The following is a 25,777-nucleotide window of genomic DNA, read 5'->3' on the forward strand; positions in this document are numbered from 1 at the left end:
AAGAGGCACCCAAATCGTTGCGTTTAGATTATTCGTCGTCGTCGGCATCCGTCCGTCTCGAGAGACGATGGGTTAGCTATCGGTCCCGCCTGCATGGCCGAGAGTGGACAGACATCTCAAGCAGATGTCCTTGAGGCGTAGTTTCGGGCGTCCCGTTTTCCGTCGGCCTTCCACGAGCTCGCCGTAGAGGAGGTCCTTGGATATGCGGCCCGCTCCCATCCTACTGACATGCCCCAGCCACTTGAGACGTCTCTCGCTGAGAACTGAGAGCAGACTGATCATATTTGATCGCTCTAGTACCACCGAATTGGGGACTCTGTCCTACCACTTGATCTGCAGTATGCGCCGGAGACACCTCATGTGGAAGCCGTCGAGTTTCTTTTCGTGCCCCGCATAAGTGGTCCATGTCTCGCAACCATACAGGAGAGTGCCAAGGACACAAGCCTTGTAGACGCACAGTTTAGTCTTCACGGTAAGGCTCGAGTTGTTCCAAACACGCTGGGTTAATTTGGCCATGATTGTGGCTGCCCTGGCAATCCGGCTGTTAATCTCAGAGTCGATGGACAGTGAACTGGAGATACTGGACCCGAGATAGGTAAAATTCTCCACGACCTCCAGGGTGTAACCATCCAGAACAATGCTCGGGGGAGTCCCAGTGCCCTGGGACAATACCTTAGTCTTTCCTAGGCTGATGGTCAGACCAAACTATTTACAGGCATAAGCAAAACGGGTGATAATCTGCTGGAGTCCTCCCTCCGTATGCGATGCCAAGGCCGCATCGTCGGCGAAGAGCATCTCGCGGATTAGGACCCTGGTGACCTTTGTTTTGGCCCGAAGATGGGATATATTGAAGAGCTTACAGTCGTGTCTGGTGTGTATGAAAACGCCTTCGTTACAATCCGCGAAGGCGTACCGAAGAAGCATGGAAAGAAGATACCAAAAAGCGTGGGCGCGAGCACGTAGCCCTGCTTCACTCCGCTGCTGACTGGAAAAGCTTCTGAGGTCACACCGTTGAAGCAAACCGTGCCGTGCATGTTTTCGTGGAAGGACTTGACCACCGCGAGTAAGCGCGGTGGGCAGCCGATCTTCTGCAACAAGCGGAAAACTTCGTCACGAACTAACCAGGTCAAAAGCCTTCGTTAGGTCAATAAAAGCGAAGTGGAGAGGCATCTGCTGCTCATTGCACTTCTTATGCAGCTGACGCAGGGAGAAAGTCATGTCCACCGTCGATCGACCAGCCCTGAATCCACATTGGGAATCGGGGTAGACGCGAGAGGCGAAAAGCTGCAAGCGAGAGAGATCGACCCGGGCGAACACCTTGCCAACAACGCTGAGGAGAGAGATTCCCCGGTAGCTGTTACAGTCACTTCTGTCTCCCTTATGCTTGTACAGAGTGACGATCTTCGCATCACGCATGTCTTGCGGGATGTAACCCTGCTCCCAGCAGAGGCGAAGAAGGTTGTGGAGTGGCTGGAGTAGAACTGGTTTGCCGCTTTTCAATATTTCCGGAGAAATTCTGTTGCTGACAGGTGCTTTGCCGCAGGCAAGGCAGCCCAAGGCTTTACTGAGCTCTTCCACAGAAGGAGGTATCCAATTCCAGCATAATCGGCAGGTCCAGGATTGAGTCTAGTCGGTGGCAGTTACTGTATTCAACGTTGCTTACAGCTCAAGGTAGTGCTCGGTCCAGCGCCGCATCTGCCCCTCTTGATCTGCCAGGATTTCACCGGTTTTGGACTTAAGTGGAGCGGTCTTGGACGGGGTTGGTCCTGTGTCCCTCTTTATACCTTCGTACATCCCCCCCCCCAAGTTGCCTGCATTGGCAGCTCACTGAATGCTGCTGCAGAGGTTTCTCCAGTACGTGTTGGCGCAACGTCAAGCGGTCTGCTGAGCTTCACCCCTGGCGGTCCGGAGGGCCTGCAGCGTGCTGGGTGTGGGGTTGACCTTGTGCGCCAGTAAGGCTTGTCTTTTCTTCTCCGTCACCGGCATCATTTCCCCCCAGTGTGCCTCAAACCAGTCCGTGCTCCTCCGTATTTTTTACCGTAGGCGTTAACGGCGCAGTCGCACATGGCGTCGCGAAGGCGTGACTACCTGCAGTCAATGTCGTTGCCCTCCTGTGCATCCTTGCCAAGAGCAGATTCCATGCTGCTGACGAACTGCCGGGTCTTCACAGGGTCGTGGGTGCAGCTGGGATCTATACTATACGAGGGTGACCCATCCCTTTAAGTGATGCAGTCTTCTCGGTACCATGCGCACCCTGCTGGCCACGAGTGCGTGATCCGTATCGCAGTCCCCGCTCTGATAGCTGCGTGTTAGGAGAACGTTTCTAATCTCCGCTCTTCTGGCGATAACGTGGTCAAGTTGATGCCAGAGGTGAGACCGCGGGTGTCTCCATGACACCTGATGGATTTCCTTGCATTTGAAGAATGTGTTGGTCACACACAGGCCATGACGACACAGGAGCTCCAGCAGGCGTTGCCCATTTTCATTTATTTTCCCCCTACCGAATCTCTCGAGGCAGGGGGCCATGACTCATGGTCGGCTCCAACTCTCGCGTTGAAGTCACCAAGGAGATATAGTCCGCTAGTTTTCGGAATCCTGGAAATTGTCTGGTCTAGTGCTTGATAGAATTGATCATTTTCTTCAGGTACCATAGATTATTAAACGCTACACTATAGATTATTATTAAAGGTTTAGATTATTAAACGCGAAGTATTTCCGATAGCGAAGTTATATACGCTAAATCGGAGGATTTCCATTCCGGAAGATGGATGCCAAGCCCCGCCAACTCGAGCGGGTAGGCGTCCGTACATCTCTAGAAACACGCGTGATAGCACCTACCCAACAGGCATTCGGTGGTTGAATCAACGTTGAATCAACTACGCATTACGACATTGAGATCGGGGTGAAAGGAGGTTTAGAATGAAAATTGAAGCAACATCTTTCATGCAACGTCGTACTGACGTTACAATGCAACGTTGAATCAATGTNTGAAGTAGTAATAATATACGTTTAAAAATTACTTTTTAAAGACAACACTTCCAAAGAATCCAGTGTCTCCAATCTTACAGATGTACAATGAATTTCTCATTTAATTTTCGAATTAAAAAAATTAATTTTTCAATTTTTTAATATATAATTTTTTCAAAATTTTTTATTCTGTTAATTGATTCGTGCATTGTTTTGACTTCACACAAGTGTGCAAAATTTCAGATCAATTAGACAGGTTTAAGTGCTGTCTCTTATACACATCTAGATGTGTATAAGAGTAAGGTTGTTTTACGTCCCTTCTAGTGTTAGTCAGATTTCGACGTTGATATGACGTTTAATTTTGGTTGTTCAACATTTCAACCTGAAATCAACCAATAATCAACGTTGTTTCAACGTCAGATGCCTGCTGGGTAGCTTTCCCGCTCCCGTATTTATTTGTGAGTTCGTGCTTAAAATCGTTCAATTATAATATTGTACTGAAAAGTTTCGTAGGTAATGCCCTGTATGATTGTACTGAAATTGTAAGGCCAAAGTTCGCTTGTAAATCATAGCGTATATTGCAAAGTTTTATGTTTGTGAGTGAACGCGGGACGACATGTGCATAGATTGCGAGTCCAAAACACGCTGTAGGCGCCAAACAATCCAAGTGTGGAAAATTGAGCTTGTCTGAGTGCATGATTCAGACCGGTATTGCTCTATTTTAACGATTGCAATGGATTATTTAATCGATTTGTCTTTAATTAGCTGCACATCTATTTTATTTATCTCAGGCTTGACATGCTTGACTGATATGTTCCTCCTAGTCTTAGTGAAGCTTGTAGTGATTCACGAGATTATTAGGTGTAAAATTGTATTTTTTTTAATATTTAATACCGTAATTATGTACGATTCTCGTAAAGTCTGGCCGATCGCCCTATTAAATAGACTAAAATTGAAAGAAAAGTAATCATCATTGTAAGCCAGTTGATCAAGGCCCCCCTCAGGGAGGACTTATGAAGCGTGTCTGTGCGCGTCAGAAGTCCTATGGGATTTCGCGCTCCTAGGGGGATTGTTCCTGAGCGCCCCACCGCTGGGCTCGCGGTGTCTGACTGCAGGCCTCAGTTGGCATGGGGTCAAGTTATTATGTTGGTAGGATTCCTTAACATTTCCCTCCTCTATCTCTCTCGGGCGGGCGGCCGACGTCCCGTGTAAGCGACCTCTTGTTCGAGTGTCTTCGTTTCTGTTGCTTTTCACCTGTCCCTCCTTGTCACTTCGTCTCTTTGAGATGCTAACGCTGCTTCTTTCGAGCCAGCTTCAGCGGGTTGGACAATTAAGACCTTCCGCCCCTTGTGCGTGATGATTAATTTGGGATTTTGAATATAATTAAGACCTTCCGCTTCGCTGGCGATGTTATCTTTTGACCTTCGGTGCGAAATAGCTTGACATCTGAAGGGCTAGTAAACCATTATACTATTACTATTATTACAATTTGTGAATCCTAGAATTAAACTAGGTTGTGACATGCTCATCATTTGGGCTCATTTTGTATTGAGAAAAAAAAAACAGTTTTCAATTTCTCTTTATTTAATGCTATATTACATTCCGAGTACTATGTTTGAAGCGAAAAATAGTTAACCATGGCCATCTAACTGTTCATAGAATAACACAATTGATTTCAGATTTCTGTTTGTATTTGATGTTTATTTGAAATAATTCTGATGCAATGCCATTTAAGCAAATTTTTTACGCTGGCAAGATAGAATAAATGGTGATATGGGTACTCTTCTTTTTGGACCTTCATCGCTGTCAAGTCAGCGTTAGGCGGATAAGACGGAATTTTATTTCACGCTCAAATTATTCCGCAACATTTATCTGATGTTTAATTTTGATTTATTGGTGTAAATTTGGTCTTTCTGCTGATTTCAGTTGAACTCAAGTGCTGAACTAATGGTGGCCATAACAAATGTCGAAGTGTGACAAATGTAAGCTATGTATATCGGTTATTATTTCATATTTAATATGAACCAATTTAGAAGCTCGAGGTATGTACGTAAGATATTAAATTATCTGATTGTTAACAATCAAAAATAAAATAAGTAATGTTCAGACATGGAGTGTTCAATTATTTCTGTTCATGCTTGTAATATGTCAAATATTTTCAATTCCTTCTGGTAATTTGAAAAGCACTGATTCTGGGGAAACTTACTCGGTCTTACGCGATAAGAAACTATATTTGGATCCGTTTGTGTATGGTATAACGTGTGGTATGGAATAACTATTGAAAGTAGTGACGCCTGTCGGAAAAGTACATTAGACGGAGGCTACGATGACAAATGTATTATTTAAATAAATAATTTAGTCAGCGCTATAAAGTGAGAAGAATCGCTACGTAAACAGAAAAATTCGATAGGTTACTGAAATATTTTTATATCTACATATTTAATGTTAATTAAAGACGGCTAACTACCTTTAAATGAAAAATGCGGAAAGTTTATCGTTATCCCAGATGATTCTGAAAAGCTTGGAGAACCTAAATTTGCTGGCATACGAATAATTAATAATTAAAACTGATGCTAGGGCGTGAATTGCCGCGGCTTGTCACTCGCACTAATACTACCTTATCGTCCATCTCTTGGTGCCCCACTACCGTAAGGCCGAAGTATTTAGATCAAAATAAGCCTGAATTGTTTTTCAAACTTATTACGAGAAGTGATCTAATTTGTTTCTTAATGATTTATTGCTCTTGAAATTAAGAAGAAAATTTGCTATTGTCGCGTGTAGAAAAAATATTAAACGCGAAATATTCCCAAAAAGCGAACTCAGAGGGCCTTCTGTACGATGTTGTGTTTCGTACGTACGCAGTGCTTTTCTATGCACGTTTTAGGCGTATCTAATTAGTTATTAATTACCTGAGGCAGGTTCTGGTGCCTTGACTTAAATGAGGATAAATGAAGCACGAGTTAAGTACAGATTAGATATTTATACTTAGTAAGAATATATCGGCTTACAGTTTAGGTTAATCAGATTATAAGTTGGAGCTTTAACACTGATGTCTTCGGCGTCCAGTTGAACTATGGATAAGCCTAAAGTGTATCTTCTACTCTGACGTTAATTTAGGCTTACTGCCCTGATGGATACGGACAGCAGTAAGGGCGTACACACGACTGTTCTCGGCCCAAGACTGAAGTTTCCGCGTCTGGGCAGAGCTCATATAGTTACGCTAATTGACGTCACCAAGGGCGTGACTTGATAAACAGGAGAGGCTAATACAAGGAAATGCTCATGAACATATCGCATGTGAAGGATTTTATCTTTCAACAAGGTAGACATCAATCAGGAAATTTCAAGGGACGAATGGTATCAACATTGTCATCTGACACTTCGCTCGGAAATCGGAAACAACCGACGCCGATTCAAAAATCGGACGCGTCGTTATATCTTGAGGTTCCCGCGCCGAGGCTCTAACAAATTTTGCTCCCGTGTTTTTGTTACATAAACGTGCAGAATTAGTGTCTAATTATATTATTTATAAATTTGTGTGGATAGCGCGACACATGAATAAAAAAGACTTACTGAGATTATCAAGTCTTTTCTCTTTGTAAATTAGAGAGCTTATGCGTGACTGTGAACGCCATGTGCGAATGTGAATCCAAAGCTGGTATTTGCCTGCAAGAATTCAAGATGGAAAAATTGCCTTAGTCCGTGTGCCTGATTCAGACCGATATTGCTTTTATTTAACTATTACAACGGATTTTTTAATTGGTTAGTCAGTAATCAGATGGCCATCTATTTCATTTATCTCATGTTTGACATGCCTGACTGACATGTTTCCCTTAGTGAAGTTTGAGTCTGCTTGATCAGGTCATTCAAGTGGTTGTGTCAATTAAGTAAAGAATGTGTGATAGCTTACACTTCAACTTCCATTAATCGGATAGATAAGGTCTGAAAAGTTGAAACGATCAAATTTAATCGAGGTTATTCGTCACTAATTCCCTCCGTTGACGTGCTGAGGTCATGATTTTGCAGTGAATCAGAATTTTACTGACAAGATTAAGTTGCTCACTTTTTTCTAGAATGCATGATAACCTATTGCTCTTTACGCAGGTGTCGAAAAATTAATCACATCTAAGTGAGCTGGTTTTAGTGAGTAACCTCATGCAATGTTTGATCAGGATTTCATGTTGTTACCGGAGGTTAAATTAGGCTACTGTGTAGCCCAACCTTCATGTCTTCCTTTACTAATTATCATATTTCTTCAGTTCTCTATCCAACTCAATTTAAATTAAATTCAATATTTTTATCTTTTTCAGTGTAGATGACCAAAGTATAATTTGCAAACTTGAATTATCACTCTTAAGTATTTGGATTCCTATTCAGTAGCCTGGGCACTCAGTTGCACTGGTGAGTGGCATAGAAATTTATATAGTTTATTCATTGATAATTTAGGTTAAGTTTTGTCTTTGTATTTTGCTAATTTCATTGATATTAACTTCTTGTGTTCCCTTGCATTTTACTTTGGTTGTGTTCATCTCTGACTGATATGGTTTAGTTTGAGGAAGTCAATTTATTATATTGGATTATATAGTTATAGTTAATTCTAGTAAGCTTATGTTCTCAATTCATCTTGCAGTGTTCCTCTATTTATCTGTCCACTTGTGATTCCTTTTAATTCAATCCTCGTGCGAGTACTCATTAGTTTTAAAAATAAATTCACAATATGGAGATGAGCTTTTACTAGTTTTATGGAGTTTAATGGTTCTTGCTTTGTTTACATTCTACATCCCATCAGGTTATCAGTCATTCATGATTTGCATTTTATTTTGTTCTTTCTGTTTGCAGTTACATCTGCTCATCTCCACCTGTCCATGCTCCTTTCATTCAATTAACCAGTGCATTTTCATTACACATTCTAAATTAATTCAATCCTTACATCCAATTCACTAGCATATTTTCATTACACATTTCAAATTATAACAACCATTTCATTTGCAATTTTATTAAGTTGTGTGTTTATTTACTGTCCCATATTTTAATTCATTTTGCATTAGAACCAGTCTTTCATTTTCCTTCATTCAGAGTAGGGTTGTTGCTAGTTAGTTAGAAGCAGATAACAGGTTTATCTCACCTGCGGCGCGAGACATTTTAGACCCGGCAACAATGTCTAAATTTGATAACATTAAACGAAGGCCAGTTTCTTGCTCAAGCCTAGCTGAGGCCAGTATTGCACCCGAGATTACTAGCACTAGTTATCTGTTTTAAGAATCTGTTTTTTTTCTTTAGAACGATAGCAACGATTGTAGCCTAAACTGCTAGTTGTCACGATGTTGAATACCTATTGTATTCTAGACTTTGCCTTACTCTGGTGATATTAGCATTGAGAATGATTCAGCGCATATCGATCAATGTCTATAGGCTTTGAAACACGACTTTTTAACTCGAAAACTATTGAACTAGGCTGTCGAAAGCTCGCTCATTTAGTAAAGTATAGTAGTATAGTATATTCGGCTTGAAGAATAGGCCTGCATAGGCATGTCGCCGATTCTTGTACTTTTCTTGACTAGTTCACAGATCTAAAAGACCGGCCTTTTGATCAAATCTTTTCAACGGACGGTAGGTTTAAAATCGTTTCTAGACTTTCAGTTTTCCCTAGGGTGCTAGGCATTTCAAGAGTAAACATATGCTCCTGCATATGGCCTTGTCTTGTCTGTTCTTGAACGCGTTCATACTCGGAGCGTCAACAATATCTTCAGGGAGGCTGTGTAGTGAACGTCTCGAAAATGTATTATTTCATTTTGTGACGAATTATAAAATAAGGCACGTTCAGGACGATTGTTAATGTACCTAGTTAGTCTGCACGTACGTCTGGTAACATTATTAAAATAAAATAGAATTTCATAATTCGAAAAAGACTAACTTTGCTTGTCAAATAATAATCTAGAATTTACCCAAAATGCAACACTAACACGAGATGCGGATCGTAGCCAATTCATTCATTTGGCATTTCAAGCTTGTTAACTTGAGAGCACATAAAACTGGGTTAAGAATCTAATAATAATAAGATTGATTTATTTTTGTATCCTTTTTGTGTTATGATGTGTTGCTATTGTAATGATAAATATGTATACTATTGTCTCGTATCAAACAAGATCTGAAAATAGCATTAATCATAGGATAATATCAGATGATAATGAGGTTATCCAACCCAGGGTCTGTCATGTGGCAACTGTGTGAGAAAAATCTGAGGTTGTAAGAATTGTTCCTATTAAATTTTAAAATTGCAATAGTCATATTGTCAGCTGATAAACTTTCTGATATGTATGTGTTTTGTGTTCTGATTTATGTAACATTGACAGGTATGTGGTCTGAGTACTCTTCTAGTGAACTCCCTCGAATGTCAAGATTCAAGAAAGAAAATTGAAAGCACCAATCCATGTCTGAAACACCCTCCGGACATCTTCAAAATTTGTGGGTATTCTTTTGAAACTTGTTTTATGAACTTTGGGGTTAAAATAACAAGTTCCCACAGCTGTCCCACATGTTGGTGACTCAAAGCGAGAAAATTTGTTGTCGCATGGATAGGTTGCACCGCAGTTTTAGTTTATAGCTGTGACCCTATGGTGCTGCTTCTTGTTTCAAATTCTAGTAATCCTTCTGGGACCTTGTATATACCGATAGGTATACTTAATACTTCAATGAGGTCACCACGCAGGCGACGATAACAGAGACTGACAAGATTCATACTCTTCAATCTTTCTTCATAAGACTTGCCCTTTAAGCCTGGAATTATCTTAGTTTTAGATTTAGTTTGTGTTAAAAGGCATTTTCAATTTTCAGAATTGATATTTTTCTGAGCAGTAAATAGTAAACCATGTCCCTTCGAACTTTCCTAGAGTTATAAATTTGATATCTGATTTCCATTTGTATTTGATGTTTAGTTAGACAAGTTCTAACAAAATCCCGAATGAGCAGGATTTTCGCTGGCAAGATAAGAATAAATTGTGATATGGATCCTCTTTTTTTTTGACCTTCATCGCTGTCAAGTCAGCGTTAGGCGGATAAGATAACGGAATTTTATTTCACGCTTTAATTATTCCGCTACACTTACATGTCCGATTTATCGAACAAATTGACAATTACGTTTTCAAAGAATTATCAGTTGCGAATGCATCAGACTTTCCAAATTTTACTAGACTGCCAGTGGACTTGTTTGACAGTCTGCTAAAAAAAAACACTCATCCAGAAGCAGGATGATGGAATTGAGGTGGAATTCACATGCGATGGAATTTATTTACAATGAAATTCATTTCACGATGGAATTGCGCACGCAACGTATGAATTTTTTTGCGAACCTGGTTAATGATGGTGACTTGTACACAAAAGTTTTTTAGAACTTCAACTATTTTCACCAGAGCTTGTTCTTTTGCATTTCGACTTTTATACTCCTTTGACTGAACTCTCTACAGGCATTCATGGTCTCTACAATGATAAATTAGCCACTCTACTAGAGAGCGAGTCCAAACAAGTGTGGCAATAGTTGCCATAGTGAAGGACCAGCGTTTACAAACAACCTCGCTAGAGTGACTAGACCACAGACAGCCGTCCACTGAGTGCGGCGCTTGTGTTGCATGAGGCAGGGCGCCTGTGAATCGCTAGCTCGTCAATCGCTTCGTTGCCCACAAGAAGAGCACGCAGAGGGGCGGTGAGGCACTTGACGCCCGTGTGTTGCCCCTAGTGTGAACGGGCCTTAATAGAGGAGCTCCAGTACGCACTGAATTAATCCGTAAGCCACTACCAAAAGATTCGCAATGATGACAGGATTTGTTGTAAAAAAAAATATTGAAAACAGGAATTGAGAGTAGGAAATTCTTGAAGATCGAAATTATATCCTAGCACAGTAAAGGTCTCCTTTCAAACAAGTTTTCCTTAGGATAGTCTTGTACAAGGAAATTCAAAGCATCGCCAGTTGTAGTTTGGTCATTAAAATGAAACAAGAATAGAACTTGCAAGTCATTTTTCACACGCTTCAAAAACAAAACACTATTCGTTTAATGTTCCTTGTGGTCTTCAGTTCTCAGGACATTCCAGCCGGTGAATGAAACCCCATCAACTGTAAAACAAGAAGTTAGAATTTGTCAATTTACTCCTGCAAACTGAAACATCTGTTTACTACAGGCTTATAAAACAGGTAGAATATGGACAATACACTAGTAACAGTAGACATGAAAATTATGGGCATATATCTGGCATAAGATGGCAGTTTACAAAAGAACCAAACACCTAACCTCATCGGGATAGGATTGCTTGCAAAATAGGAGTTTACTTTACGAGTGCCACACAATGACGTTGCTTATTCCTTATTTAGCTCGAATACCACAGGAAAAAATTTTCTTGGAATATTTTTAAACATTTAGAGAATTTTATCAACATGATTAAAAATTCTCTGGAACATCATGACTAATCCATATCTCACCATTAACATTGTAAAGAACACATCCGCTGTTTTCAACTCTTACCTGCAGTTGGGTATGGCTTCGGTGGTGAAAGTAGCCTTGTAGCCTCTGTATGTGTTTTCCTTGCCATGTTTAGTGTAGTCTCCGTTCGTGTAATGAAGGATGAGCACTGACTTATCACTTTCGAATGCTGTTCCTTTCTTGATTTCTTCACCACAAAATCTGAAAAAAAGTCACATAAAGTTTAATACAGCTTCCATAATAGAGACCAAACAAATAATTTCTAATCCTTTAAGTTGAACAACTTTAGAAATTTTTTCCTTTGTTAATACATAGAATTTTTTGAACTTTAATCGTGATAAATTGGTGAAAATGAAAGATATTACACCGCAACAGGCAATGAGCAAATGAATGAATGCATTTGCTTAATTGAAACGTGAATCAAGAACCAGGACAAAACAAGCAATACATTTTCCCCTCCGGCACGGAGACGTCGGAGCGGATCTCCAGGAAGCTGGAACCGCAGAGATTATTGCTAGAATTGCGCGGCTGGATTCCGAAGTCGTCGAACTTCACCACCGCTCGCTGGCACTCCGTGGCACGGAAAACCTGTGTGTACTGCGTTTCTGGAGAAATTAAATTACATAGGAGTTATTTGCTTAGTTAGGTTATACAGCTGCTCGATGGAACGCAGACAGAATAGAAATATTCATTTTTAGGCCATACATTTGCTCGATAGAACAAAGACAGTATAGAAATAATGTTTTTTATGATTTATTTATTTTATTCGTGTGAGAGATAGAAAATTAACCGTAATACATTTTTATGCAGCGCTGTAATTATTATTCAATTGTTGGTAAGCTGGCCTCAGTTGAATACCACGTTTTAGATTACGGTAGACTTTAGATATCAAATGAACATATGTAAAATGGCTACAGAATAATCGCCTAGGTCACTATAATGGTATCTAGACAGTCCAGACGTTATTTTAATACAACGATTCGGTCACGTCTGCATCTTGTCACGCAGATCAGCCGGCGAGTAAGATGAGCGGATCATTTCATACGCCAATTGACACGTATCGCAATAACAATGTACTCAATTTTCATCCATCTGATTCAGTACAACTGACCTTGCTGGGACTGAATTTGAGTTTACTGACAAAAGGCTCACTGAAAATATGCAACGGCGTCTCATTAATTATGTTCATAGTCATACTACCAACCCACTATGTATTCTCTAGTCGAATCAACGCTGAAACAACCTCCATTGAGGACGTTTGAATCACGTTGAAAACTGATTTAGAAGGAAAATAGCCGCAACGTCACGTTTACAAAGTCATTTTGGCGTGAAAATGCAACATTGAATGTTATTTATATTACATTGATAACTCATTCCTCATTAAGTTGAAGCACCATGAAATATAGTCAATAAAAAAGTAACAACCGAAACAATTGCCAAAAATTACACACGGCTCGACGGCCCTTTTTCGGGGTAGCCAAGAGAGACGAACATGAAGTTGAAGCACCATGAAAAATTGTCAATACAAAATCCCCAATCAAAACACTTGCTAAGAATTACATACCGGTCGATGGCCCTTTGTCGGGGTAGCCAGGAGAGACGACCACTGCACCAGAGGTTGAGATGACGGAAGTGTACGGGGAGAGCTGCTTTATCAGAGCATCTGTGTTGAAATGCGAGCGTTCAGCGACGATGATATGTAAACGATAGATAAAAATTGTTAGGAAGTTAAGGCGTGTATCATGTCTGAATCACATCAAAGTTTATTGAAAGTCAAGAATTTATTTTCATGGCCCCTTAATCATCTATATTCTGTAACATCCAAACATATGATTGAGTTAAGTATTAAGATCACTTGGCTGCTTAAATCGCAAATTTACCAGGAATATAGAAGTAAATAAAATAGCCAAAAAGTTCACCATTTCCTATAATAGAAAACGTTTCGGAGTCCAGCTCCATCGTCAGTTCAAAACCTAGAACACAGATACAAACAATATGGAGACAATATGTATGGAGTAAAAGTGCCATGTCCTATTTCTGTTCATGCTTTTGGTAAGAAAGTGCGACTATTCTTCAGTATCATTGGTTGTAGGAGTGACTGATCAGGACCACTAAACGATACTCGATCACATTAATTTTAGGGACTATCGCGTTACACTCTTGCTATCATTTGTGTATCGTCATCATCAACCCTATGATGTTCTGTGCCTCTCCTCTATAGCTCATGATAGTCATCATCAACCTCTATGATGTTCTGTGCCTCTCCTCTATAGCTCATGATAGTCATCATCAACCTCTATGATGTTCCGTGCCTCACCTCGATAGCTCGTGATCGTCATCATCAACCTCTATGATGTTCTGTGCCTCACCTCTATTAGCTCATGATCATCATAATCAATCTGTATGATCAATGATCCCTGCCTCACCTCTATTAGCTCATTATCTTCATAATCAATCTCTATGCTGTTCCGTACCTCACCTCTATTAGCTCATGATCGTCATCATCAATCTCCATGCTGTTCCGTGCCTCACCTCTATAGCTCAAGACGAGATTCTCACACTTGTCGCCAGTCGTGCCAAGAGGACACGCGCAGCTGCAGTCCTTCTGCGTGTAGCCGCCGTTCTTGCAGGGTTCAGACTCTTTCTTGCAGGCCTTCAACCAATCGTCTTTAACAAGAGATAAACAAATGAATGTATATGAACAAATGCTTGTGAATAACCCGTACATGAAAATGAATTAATCATATGAAAACGTGACCATATCCACGAATATGCTCCCTGTTTGCTTAGTGTTTACAACTATCAGAAAGTGATGAAATAATATCATTATTTGATAATCCTACTAATGAATACTTATTAATAAGGGTCGGATATGTATCGATAATGATAATAATCCGTATACATAAAAAAGATTCGTATCTCTTTATAACTACGAAATCTAAATAAATGGCAAGCAGACGTTTTCGTAACTAGACTATAGGATATTAGGGCAGGATGCCACAATTTCCATCAATGAATGACATCCACCTTAAGCTCATTGCTATTCTTGGTATCCTTGGTATTTGTTTGGGACGTAGCAGTCCCTGGCCACGATGGATCGCCGCCTCTAATTATCGCTCATCCGCCCTCATTTGGGCCAGCTAATGCACGATGCTGTTGCTTGCTTCTCGCCGCTGGTAGTGTTGCAGGGGAGGTCGATCTAGGATTGTGCCCAGGAACACGTCCAGTTGTCTCGTGAAGGTCTCCTGGGTGAATTCCCCCTCTCTTAGATACTTTGGTAGGGCGTTAAATAGCCTCGGCCATGCCACGGAAAGTGATCCTTCCAGCAGGGATTGATATTTGACTGCAGATCTGTTACGTAGTGTGGGGACCTTGCACAGTCTCCCCCTTCTCTCGTTGTGATGTGTATCAATCCTGAAGGTCTCGCTCTCGAAGTTTGGCGCCATTCCGGTTAATATCTTCCATGTGTACAGAATGACATACCTCTGTCGTCTCCTCTGCAGTGAGTACAGACCCAGGTGCATTAACCTCTCCCAGTAGTTCAACTCTTCCATCCCTCTGATCCTGTAAGTGAAGGTTCGCTGGACACCTTCCAGTTGCCGCACTGCGCCGAGTGTGAACGGGGTCCAGAGCTGGCAGCAGTATTCAAGGATTGTTATTACAAGGGCTCTAAAGAGTGTGATCATCGGTTCTGCTTCTCTTGTTTTGAACGTCCGTCAGATCCATTCCATCAGTCGCCTATCTCTTGCGGTTATTGCCGTTATGTGATCTCCAAAATTGACCTGAGTATTCATCAACGCTCCTAGATGGCGAACGATTCGCTTCTCTTCGATTTCCGAGTTGCCAGGTGCTAGGTAGCGGTGCTCCATACCCGCTCTTCCGCTACCTCTGTATCTCAAAACCTCAAACGTGGTCCTGTTGAACTGCATGTTGTTCACTTGGGCCCAGTCATATATTGCCGCGTGGTCTTCTTTCAACCTCTCGCAGTCTCTCCTGTCCGTTATGGTCAATTGTATCCTGGTGTCGTCCGCGAATAACGATACAGAGGCGTGTTTCACTGCCACATCTATGTCGGCGATGTGAATGAGGAAGAGGATTGGGCCGAGTACCGTTCCCTGTAGTACACCACTCTTCGCCCTAGCCTCACTCGATCTCGAGCCTCCTCCACGTCCACCTCCAGCTCACCCTCTGGCTTTACATCCAGCTCCACCTCCAGTTCCACCTCCAGTTCCATCTCCAGCTCAATCTCTAGCTCCACGTTTACCTATAGCTTCACCTCCACCTCCAACTGTTCCACCAAATCCGCATCTACATAGAACAGGCCTTACCTCTGCAGTCATACACTGTGCTCAACAGGCCTCACCTGTGCAGCGATACACCGTGCTCAACAGGTCTCACCCGTGCCGAGATAAACTATGCTCAACAGACCTCACCTATGCAGCGATACACCGTGCTCAACAGAGTGCTCAACAGGTCTCACCCGTGCCGAGATAAACTATGCTCAACAGACCTCACCTATGCAGCGATACACTGTGCTCAACAGGCCTCACCTGTGCAGAGATACACTGTGTTCAACAGGCCTCACCTATGCAGCCGTACATGGTGTTCATGAGCTTGGCGTTCCAGTGTGTAATTTTAGTGCCCTTTCCCATGCGCGTTTGGAAACGAGCATCTTTAGCAAGCATCGCGCGTTTGCCGTCTATGCCAAAACTCTGCAAGAGTTAAAAGCAAAATGAAAATTACTCATGACAACAAATAAGAAAATACTTAGTCATACTACATATATATATACCTGTATTGAAGACCAGAGAATTTGTTTTATTGACAATTTTCTTATTCGTTTTTCAATAGATCGACCATTTCTCGTTTGCAATGGTAAATCGAAAATCAGAGTACCGATGGACATTTTTATTTCTTTAACGACATTTCGAATGTTTATCATTCATTATCAAGTTAAAAGGCGCATTGGGTGATGGAATTTAGATCGACATAGGTACAAAATCAAGTAAATAGGAACTAATCAAAAATCGAAATATGTGCAGTGCCGACTATATCATAACATTAAGCCGACGTCTCACGTGCCACCTTCAGAGTACAGTCTGGTGGACCAAGGAACCACCTTATGTAAGCCCACAACGAGACCATCACCCTTACGGTGCTGGAAGAAGGCACCAGCGTCGTCATACGATGCCCCGACGCCAACCGACTCGCGATAGCTGAGGCCCTCATCAATAAGGATATAGGACCCCAGCCATCAACCTTCAAACTACTGAATTTGTCAGAACCTGGAGACTGTTTTCGGAGCAATTTTCGGCGTTTTATTTCTTGATTATCTGCATATTTCTGTGATTTTGTAATTATTTTTAACAATTTAAATTTTTGAGTAGTATCCTATTTACTTGATTTTGTACTTATATCGACCCAATTTCCATCACTCAATGCGCCTTTTAACTTGATAATGAATGATAGGAACATTCGAAACGCCGTTAAAGAATTAAAATGTCAATCGGTATTTGATTTTTGGTTTACCAGCTAGTGCAAACGAAAAATTTTGTTCAATCGATTGAAAAAACTAATAAGAAAATTGTCAATAAAACAAATTTTCTGGTCTTCAATGAAACCTGCTTAAAGGGACAAATTTTGCCAAGCTATTGTAATATATATATACTGGTTTGATTGAAGACCAGAGCGTGCTTTTTATTAACAATTTTTGATGGTGAGGGGTTCTCTACAGATTGGACTCCAGCTATTGATTTTCTGACTACCTGATTTGTCTGAACTATGAATGAATTTTCCGGGTAATTTTTGGTCCAAAATTTTACATTTGTTTCCTATTTACTTATATTATGTAGGTACAAATTTCCACCAAAATTTCAATGTTTAATGCTTCTTCTAACTTGAAAATGAATGTTTGTTGCATTCGAAACGTCGTTAATAAATAAGAATTACTTCCTGACACAACGTCAAACCCCGGACTATACTGAGCAATGGCCATTGCAAAGAAGTGGGAGTTCTGCGAGAGACTGGTGTAATCTGTAAATTTTGCCCCAAAGAAGGTTGTAGACTTCTTCATTATTTGGATCGCATTCGGGTGATTGCTGTAACAACTACGACATTGGACAGCCGTTTCTCCTGCCACCAGAGACAAGCTCAAAACCAGACCAGGTCTCAAAGTATTACAATCGAGCAGCATCATTTCAAGATCGTCGATGAATTCGACTGGCTCCGTGACACTCTTGGCAACAAAGTCAAGCCCCGGACTATACCGAACAACGGCTCCTGCAAAAAAGCGAGAGTTCTCCAAGAGGCCGATGTATTCTATAAATTTTACTTCAAAGAAGGTTGTAGACTTCTTCGCGTTATGGATTACGTTGGACTTATTGGAGTGACAACTGCGACATTGAACTGCCGTTTCTCCTACCACCAGAGACAAGCTCACTACCATGCCAGGTCTCAACGCATTGTTAACAAGCAAGTTCATCTCAAAATCGTCGATGAATTCAACAGGCTTTGTGACACTCTTGACAACAATGTCAAATTCCAAACTAAACGTAACAAAGGCCCCTGCAAAAACGCGGAAGTTATCCGAGAGGCCGGCGTAGTCTATAAATTTTGCTTCAAAGAAGGTTGTAGACTTCTTCATGTTTTAGACAGCATCGGACAGATTGGACTAATAACCAAAACACCGAGCCGCTATCTCGTTAGCTACCTTCAAACTGGTAGACAGGTGAACCACGCGAGACAAGCTCACAACCAGACCGTCACTCGCATTGTGCTGAACGTAATCATCAGCATCGTGATCATGCAGTGGCCCGACAACAATCGACCGGCGATAGCTGAACCCCTCATCTCTACAGATTGAGCTCCAGCTATCTATTTTCTGACTACCGGATTTGTCTGAACTCTGAAAGAGTTTCCCGAGTAATTTTGGTCCAAAAAAATTTTACTGTTGTATCCTATTTACTTATATTATGTACTTATTTCCACCAAAATTTCAATGTTTAATGCTTCATCTAACTTGAAAATGAATGTTCGTTGCATTCGAAACGTCGTTAATAAAGAAAAACTACTTCCTGAAACTCGCCTTTTTATCTACCGTCATCTGAAGAAAAGTTCCACTCCCTGATAATATAAACTAACGAATTCTCTGGTCACCAATCGCACGTGTGTAAATATATATATATATATACTAACCCGTTCACGGTAGTGCATAAGAGAGTAGTAGTCATAAGGGACGTTGAAGTTGATGGTCGGTTCTTTATCATAATTACTTGCAGATTCTGGCTTAACGTTAGCCATGAAAACAATGATGTTTTCGTCCCTGAAAATAAAATATTAATAAATTACGAGTATTTGAGCAGCCCATCCCATACCATATAATCATTATGGAATATTATTGTTTAAAAACATCGATAGTGTTTGCTATCGCACACACTTATTAGAGTTCATACTGTAAATAATTTTATGATAAGTGAAGCTTTCAAGAATTTGAAGCAGAATTTTAATATATTAATTTCTGGGATTTATCTTCAAATAGGATTCAAAATTAAACTCCTGATAAAGTCACATATTCAAGATTCAGCACATGTTTGATTCAATTTCTTAAATGCATTTGAATGGGAGTTGATCAATAAAATTGGAAGTAATAGAAAGAAAATGCGCGTCCGCCTCACTCAGAATTTACATAGGTACAAGTGAATAATAAAATAACGAAAACATCTATGGTGCCAAAATGTATTGCCGAAAATGAAGGTCATAAATAAAATTCAGAAACGGCCAAAAGTGAGCTGAAAAACTAGGAAAGATACCACGGAAGTGGAAGATCTCAAAAAAGTCTCCTAAAAATCTCCGAAATCACCAGCGAAAACTTGCGTGGTGTGCTTGCAATTGACCGTTGACGAGGATCCGTAGTAAAGAATATCATAATTAAGGATAAAGTATAATGGGAACTTTCGGCGAGTGTGGCACCAAATTGTTTTGTTGCGCCATGGCAGAAGGACTGACAGAAAAGGCGTGTCTGTATTAATGGCCCAACGGCAGTGCAGTAAGAATTCATCAAGCTTCGAAGGAACAAAATTTCATGCTTGTCATTGTTAAGGATTGAATGGATTATGTATTTATTACGTTTTTATTAAAGTGAATCTAAGGGGACTTTAACTATATCTGTCAATTCAGTTTAGTATTGTATATGCCATCGATGTTTAAAATACGTCCTCGTGCAAATGGAAATAAGTGAATACAGTGAATGTTAGGTAATAAGTTAAATAGAAATGTTGGTCATGCGTGTACATTTCGCTTGTAAATATTTATTTAGGAAGCATTTTTAATGGTTACATTTTATAATGGCCAATATATTTATATGATCCGTTATTGTAATAGAAATTTTGCGCTCCTATCACTACCTTCCCAATATCGACCGCTTAATTCATGCACTTCTATACCTCACATCACGTAATCGTTCATAGGCTCTCACACACCTGTCACTTCGGGACTGTTCGTGTTCTATCCCCAATGCGTGGCCGATCTCGTGAGTTGGTCCCCTTGCCTGTGAATAAAGCATCATAAACTCACTGCTATTATTAAAATATCTGTCATTATATTGGACCTGGGATGAGCCTTGATGTGCATATTAATTATTGAAATGCATTTTACATTCAATGAATCACTCAGTTTAAGATACCGCCATAAATATCCATATTTCAGGACTCACGTTCATTTGCAGGATATTCAATAATTAGTTCTTACTTAATAATATTCCTCATTAAAATAACAAAACTGCATGGGATATGTTCAAATTGGTACACATTTGTTATTATACTTAAATAATAATCAAATATAAGTATTTATACATTATAAGTAAATGATCAACTCATAAATTTTCATTAGATACTCGTCATATTCAAGAAAATACATAATAACTAAATGCTAAATTGCAGATTTAATGTTATGAAACCTAGTTTCCGCCTTGTCTTACAGTCAATTGAAACAGATTTTGACTTCAAGAAATAAATGGTCTTATGCAAGAAATATCTTCGACAATCTTTCAAATATCTTCCTATGCTCATATTGGGACCGTTATCGCTTTAATATTAAACCTTAGTCCAATTAAACCTTAGTTGCCAATTAAGTCGCATTTACGTGCAAGTGCTTTGCTGACGGTCGTAACTTGTTGCTAGTTCTTCAATCAATATTGATAACAGTTGAAGTATACGAAACATGTTATTAAAATATTAGATAATTCATCGTTCACAGCGGCACGTACTGGGCAATTAGCGAGGCTGACTTTTGTAGGTTGACCCTCCCAGTAACCTAAGCCGGCGTGACAAGATTTATCGAGCAAGAAGTTCATGTATTCGGCTGGCTCAGCCCACGGTGACATCATGGAGAATGTGATGCACGTCTTGGCCTCCCAAGCAGCGATCGCCAAATTTAATGCAGTTACGTTCAAATTCGCTGCCGAAATAAAGATAAAAAAGGTTGGAAACGGTTATAACAAGACCGATATTAGGCACATACCACCGTTAATAGTACAGGGGCCATACTTTCAAAACTTGCTAAGTGATCGTATACTTACGCTCTATTTTCTTGTCTGTGATTGGTAGATTTTGCTTGAAAAGCCGTCAATGATTGGCTGATGAAGTTACGATCTCTTAACTTTTTTTGATAGTATAGGCCCTGATAATTGAATGCTCAGTAAATTTTGTGACAGGACAGGCGTTATTTCATTATTTTACACGTAGCATTGTCAAACATTTAAAGTTTTGCTCATTTGTTAGATTTTCTTTCACAATATACAAGTTCAACGAGTAGTTCATTGGGTACACGGAAACAAGCAAATAAATGAGATCTTGTACTCGTAAGTTATCAAATTTTGTGTTTGAGTTTGAATGTTTGAAGCCTGAATAAGAAGTTCAGTGGTTAAAATAGTAAAAGATTAAGACTTCCGTGCAAAATAAGGGTTTGTCCATGTCCTTCTTTATTTTCAGACTATTTAATTTCGAAATTATTAATTGGATTCCGGTTGAACAGATCCAGGATGACGTAATCCAAGAAAATTATATTGGAAAAATAATTCCCAAATTTCATTTATTTTTTACCGGGCATCGTGACATTCCCGTGCTACATTAATGCGAAAGGAAAATGAATAATATACGTTTAAAAATTACTTTTTAAAGACAACACTTCTAAAGAATCCAGTGTCTCCAATGTTAAAGATGTACAATGAATTTCTCATTTTATTTTCGAATGATAAAAAATCAAATTTTCAATTTTTTATATATCAGTTTTTTTCAAAATTATTTATTCTGTCAATTGATTCATGCATTGCCTCCGACTTCACACAAGTGTGCAAAATTTCAGATCAATTGGACAGGTAAAAGTGTGTCGAATATTAATTATGAGATTCGTAGCTGACAAAATTATTTTTTTAATTTTTTTAATATTGGAAAAAAATTTTATTCTAAAATTATTTATTTTGTCATTTGATTCATTTATTGTCTCCAACTTTACGCAAGTGTGCAAAATTTAAGATCGAGAGGATAAGTAGAAGTGTGTTAAGTTTCAATTACAAGATTTGTAGCAGACAGACAAACAAACAGACAAAGAAGAAGTGAAGTTAAAGAGATGTGTTGTAATAAGGTGAAGAAACTATAGTCAATGCAATTGATTTTGCAACGCTTTAAGCTGGGATTAACTCACGATCCGATATTTTGTAGAAAATATTCACAACTCCGTCCTTTTTTGGCCAAAGTCTTTCCATTGATATCAAGTTTTTATCAAGAAAACTGTCCCATTGCTCCGCAGAATACAGGATGTCGTCTAGCAAGACGGATCCGTCTGCTCTTCGATGCACATCCTGAAAAACATTTTTAAATTAAATAAAGTTCATCGTCATATTGAAATTCATACTGAAATTAAATGTATTTCATTTGACTGTAAAAATCTCTGTATTGCGTGAAGTTTGCGAAAGTGAACCACTAATTCGAGCTAAAATAAATTACGTTAGTAATTTAGGTTTTATTTTTTTTTTTAATTAGGGGTTTACGTTAGTTGATTCTATATCGTAGCATCAACTGATCAACATTCTATATCGTAACATCAACTGTATTTCTTCTCGATTACTGTATTCCTTAAAATATGGTAGCATTGCAAAGTGCAGGTATTTTAATTACAGACAGTTTACCTATATCATAGAAGAATTTTTGCACGTATTACATGTATATCATGTTTATTAATAGTTTTTTTGAAACATTACACAATTATTTTGCACCGAGCATATTTCAATGATTTCCATAAAAATTATCCAGCTCCGAATGCGCAATTGATCCCTCAGAAGTTATGCTTAAAATGGATAGTTTGAATGTGCAGCAATACATATATTGGGAAGTTAATAACGAGTAACTTTACCATTGGAGCGGCATCAATGTTCACCAAGCAGAGGCAGAGCGTCAGGATCGTTTGAAGCGTCTCTCGTCGAACCATTTTGGCAACCTTCGCTGCAACTATTGAAGAAAACAAAACGATCGTGTAAGATATTGTCATACATACACATGAACGTAATTCATTACAATAAATTGGGGTAGAACTACGCAAGTGATGATTCGAAATGAACGATACGAATTCTCGATGAGCAGAAAAATTAGTTCTTAACTTACAATGACAATTGCCTGTGTTATTTGTTCGTAAACGATATTATTATAACTCAAGTAATCATGTAGACATATATATATATATATATATAAAGGTTATTATATTATAAAAAGATAATAATTTTTATATATTATATTATATACACAATAATTATAAAAATTATATTATACCATATATTATATGAAAATGTACATTGTAAAATGACAGACTTTTTGAGAGAAATGCCGAAGAGAGATTATAAGATACTCCGTGATAATCTATTGTAAGCATCAACTAAGCGTAAAACTTATATTTCATTCCTGTTGATGTAATTTCTACCAAATCGTGAGTATCGAGCAGCATGGATGCATATAACCTAACCTGAATACTAAAATGCAAAGTTTTGCCTGCTTCCTACGTATGTTCTTCTCATTATTTTATTATTGATGCATGTGATGAATAAAAAAATGTTTATTTGCGGCCGGGCCTTGCACACGATATTCAACGCAATCAATGTACATTAATTTAGTCACTGCTGAATTTATTTGAAACGATTTTTTATTGCATGTCTTTCTTCCCAGTAACTCATCAACTCAGCGCCATGAACATAAACACGAAAAAAATTAGACGCAATGAGTCACGAGGCAAAAAACTTTTGTGACCGTGAATAGAATGAATAGGAATAATATTCATTCAGAAATGGAATATTCATCGAGACAGGAATATTGTGATATGAATAATTACTGACATTTTTACGATAGATTGAGTGATTGAGTTTGAAAAACCGATGTTTATCAAGTAATAGTTGGTTGGCGAGCCGTGAGGCAGGTTGAACTTGAATTTTGGCTGGCGAATTCAAGGCCGAGTAGAGGTTGAGTCAATAAAAAAGCACCTACATATAAAAGCATAAAGCAATAAAAAGTCAATAAAAAAGCACCTACATAATGAGTATTCATGTTGAGCCACCATATTCAACATGATTCCCTAACTTCAAGATAAGCACCCAATAAAATAAAATATCTTATATTAACAGCCGTAAATAGTAACGACACGGAAATCGAAACAGCCGTACGAATGAACGACACGACCGTCAATGTGCAACAGCATCCTCAGTGCAGTAAAAATTATGCTTGAAAGAAGAAAAGCTTTCGCGAGAAAGAAGACTATCACGTTATTGCAAATTTGTGAGCAACCATTTTATTGAACTATCGTGGATGAGAGGTCAAACCATAAAGTTGTTTCTTGTAATTGTAAATTGTTAACAATTGTTACAATTGTTGTAATTGTAAATTGTTGTTTCTTGTATTGTATTATTTGTAATTGAATTGTATTAAAATTATACCTTAAATTCTAGGGCAGACAATCAATAAAGGCATTAGATCTCAGAGCTCACCTTGACCAGTTGACAAGAGAAAACGTCTCAATATGATGACAGCTGATCGCGCTCTCCGTATATACTGTGTGGATGGGGAGGTGAAGTGAGGATGGGGAGAATCAAGTGTACAAATATGATCCCTGAGAATTTGTAGTAAAAGAATTAAAAGAAGATGAATTAATATGAGAATGATTTAAAGTAAAACGGAACTTCGTCGAGTGATGAAATGGCCGGAATGGAAGAGTGGGGTACAGGGAGTGGAAAGTCATTTTCATTTAATTTTGATAAATATGTGTTTAATTTGATTTAATTTTGAATATTAACATTTATTTGTCATTTACCAGATATTTGTGTTGAAATTCTCGTTTTTCCTTAACAGGACACCGTAAACTCGTCTGATCTTAATAACAATAAAATAATTTACAAATATATCCTTTCTACGAAATTATCTGAAAAAATACAGTACATCTTAGTTTTATTGTGTATATAGTGGAAACATGTTAGAGTTTAAAAAGTAAACGAAATCAATAATTGGAATTAATCCCTGGAACGTTTAAGAGGAAATTACTTCTAGCTCATGTGACTACCAAAGTAAATGCTAAGAGAATATTTGCAAACTTTGTAATTAATTTCCATCCTTCTGGCATACGCTCAATATTAATTGCTAACGATTAAATCACTTGTTGATGGTCTAAAAACTTAAAAGCAAAGAAAACTCTACAAAAATTCATAGTATCTTTAAAGAAAATGTTTCGGAGTCCAGCTCCATCGTCAGCTCGAAAATTCTAGAACACAGATAAATCAGTAATTAGTACAGTCATGATTGCAACAAAAAACCTAAGCTGTAAAACCTGGATGGTCGTACGAATAAAAACCATGCTTTATTTGCTTCCACTCACTAGCCTGATCTTCAGAGAGACTTGTATGATGCCTTTAAATTATAAATGAGAATTATCCAAATATTTCTCCAAAACATTTTTTTAAAGCGCGTGTTAGCTTCATGTCGCAAAAACTTTTTTTAGTCTTAACCCTATCGAAATTCGAAGACCTGTCAGCCGCTGGCACACGGACGCCCCAGGTTCTTATGGCCGGGGAAATTAGAAGCTCTATGTCCGCATTAGGTTCCGGTTGCCGTAGCGAAATAAGCGCCGAAATGGAATCTTGTGAAATTACTCGTCGAGCTTGGGGCGATCGTGGGGCTGTCTCTTATACACATCTAGACGTTCGGGACAGACACGGCCGAATATGAAAAATGCTTAAAAAAATGCCCCCTCCCTTCCCCCCCTTATGGGGGGAAGGGAGGGGGCATTTCAATCTCTGAACGTTATATATATAT

The 25,777-nt window shown here is 39.1% G+C and overlaps 1 protein-coding gene across 1 annotated transcript; it reads right to left on the minus strand.

The window, feature by feature from the left end:
* Positions 1-10,996: 10,996 nt before the first annotated feature.
* On the minus strand, positions 10,997-20,798 carry LOC125179480 (blastula protease 10-like). Its single transcript, XM_047885432.1, has 9 exons — positions 20,701-20,798; positions 19,916-19,983; positions 18,633-18,759; positions 16,024-16,150; positions 13,971-14,105; positions 13,003-13,101; positions 11,887-12,043; positions 11,481-11,639; positions 10,997-11,074 (listed from the first exon to the last, which is right to left on the minus strand). Exons 1-9 carry the CDS (start codon positions 20,785-20,787, stop codon positions 11,071-11,073), a joined length of 963 nt encoding a protein of 320 aa, XP_047741388.1. The 5' UTR covers positions 20,788-20,798; the 3' UTR covers positions 10,997-11,070.
* Positions 20,799-25,777: the final 4,979 nt, after the last annotated feature.

The sequence above is a fragment of the Hyalella azteca genome, unplaced genomic scaffold, assembly GCF_000764305.2.
Source record: "Hyalella azteca isolate HAZT.00-mixed unplaced genomic scaffold, Hazt_2.0.2 contig17914, whole genome shotgun sequence".
Classification (NCBI taxonomy): Eukaryota; Metazoa; Arthropoda; class Malacostraca; order Amphipoda; family Hyalellidae; genus Hyalella; species Hyalella azteca.

Excerpts from the sequence above, each read along its gene's own strand:
- LOC125179480 (XM_047885432.1), bottom strand. The coding sequence starts at position 20,787 with ATGAACTTCTTGCTCGATAAATCTTGTCACGCCGGCTTAGGTTACTGG. Across the intron at positions 13,102-13,970 it reads TCTCGTCTTGAGCTATAGAG|ATGCTCTGATAAAGCAGCTC; the intron begins GTGAGGCACGGA and ends ATTTCAACACAG. Across the intron at positions 12,044-13,002 it reads CGACAAAGGGCCATCGACCG|AAACGCAGTACACACAGGTT; the intron begins GTATGTAATTCT and ends TAATTTCTCCAG.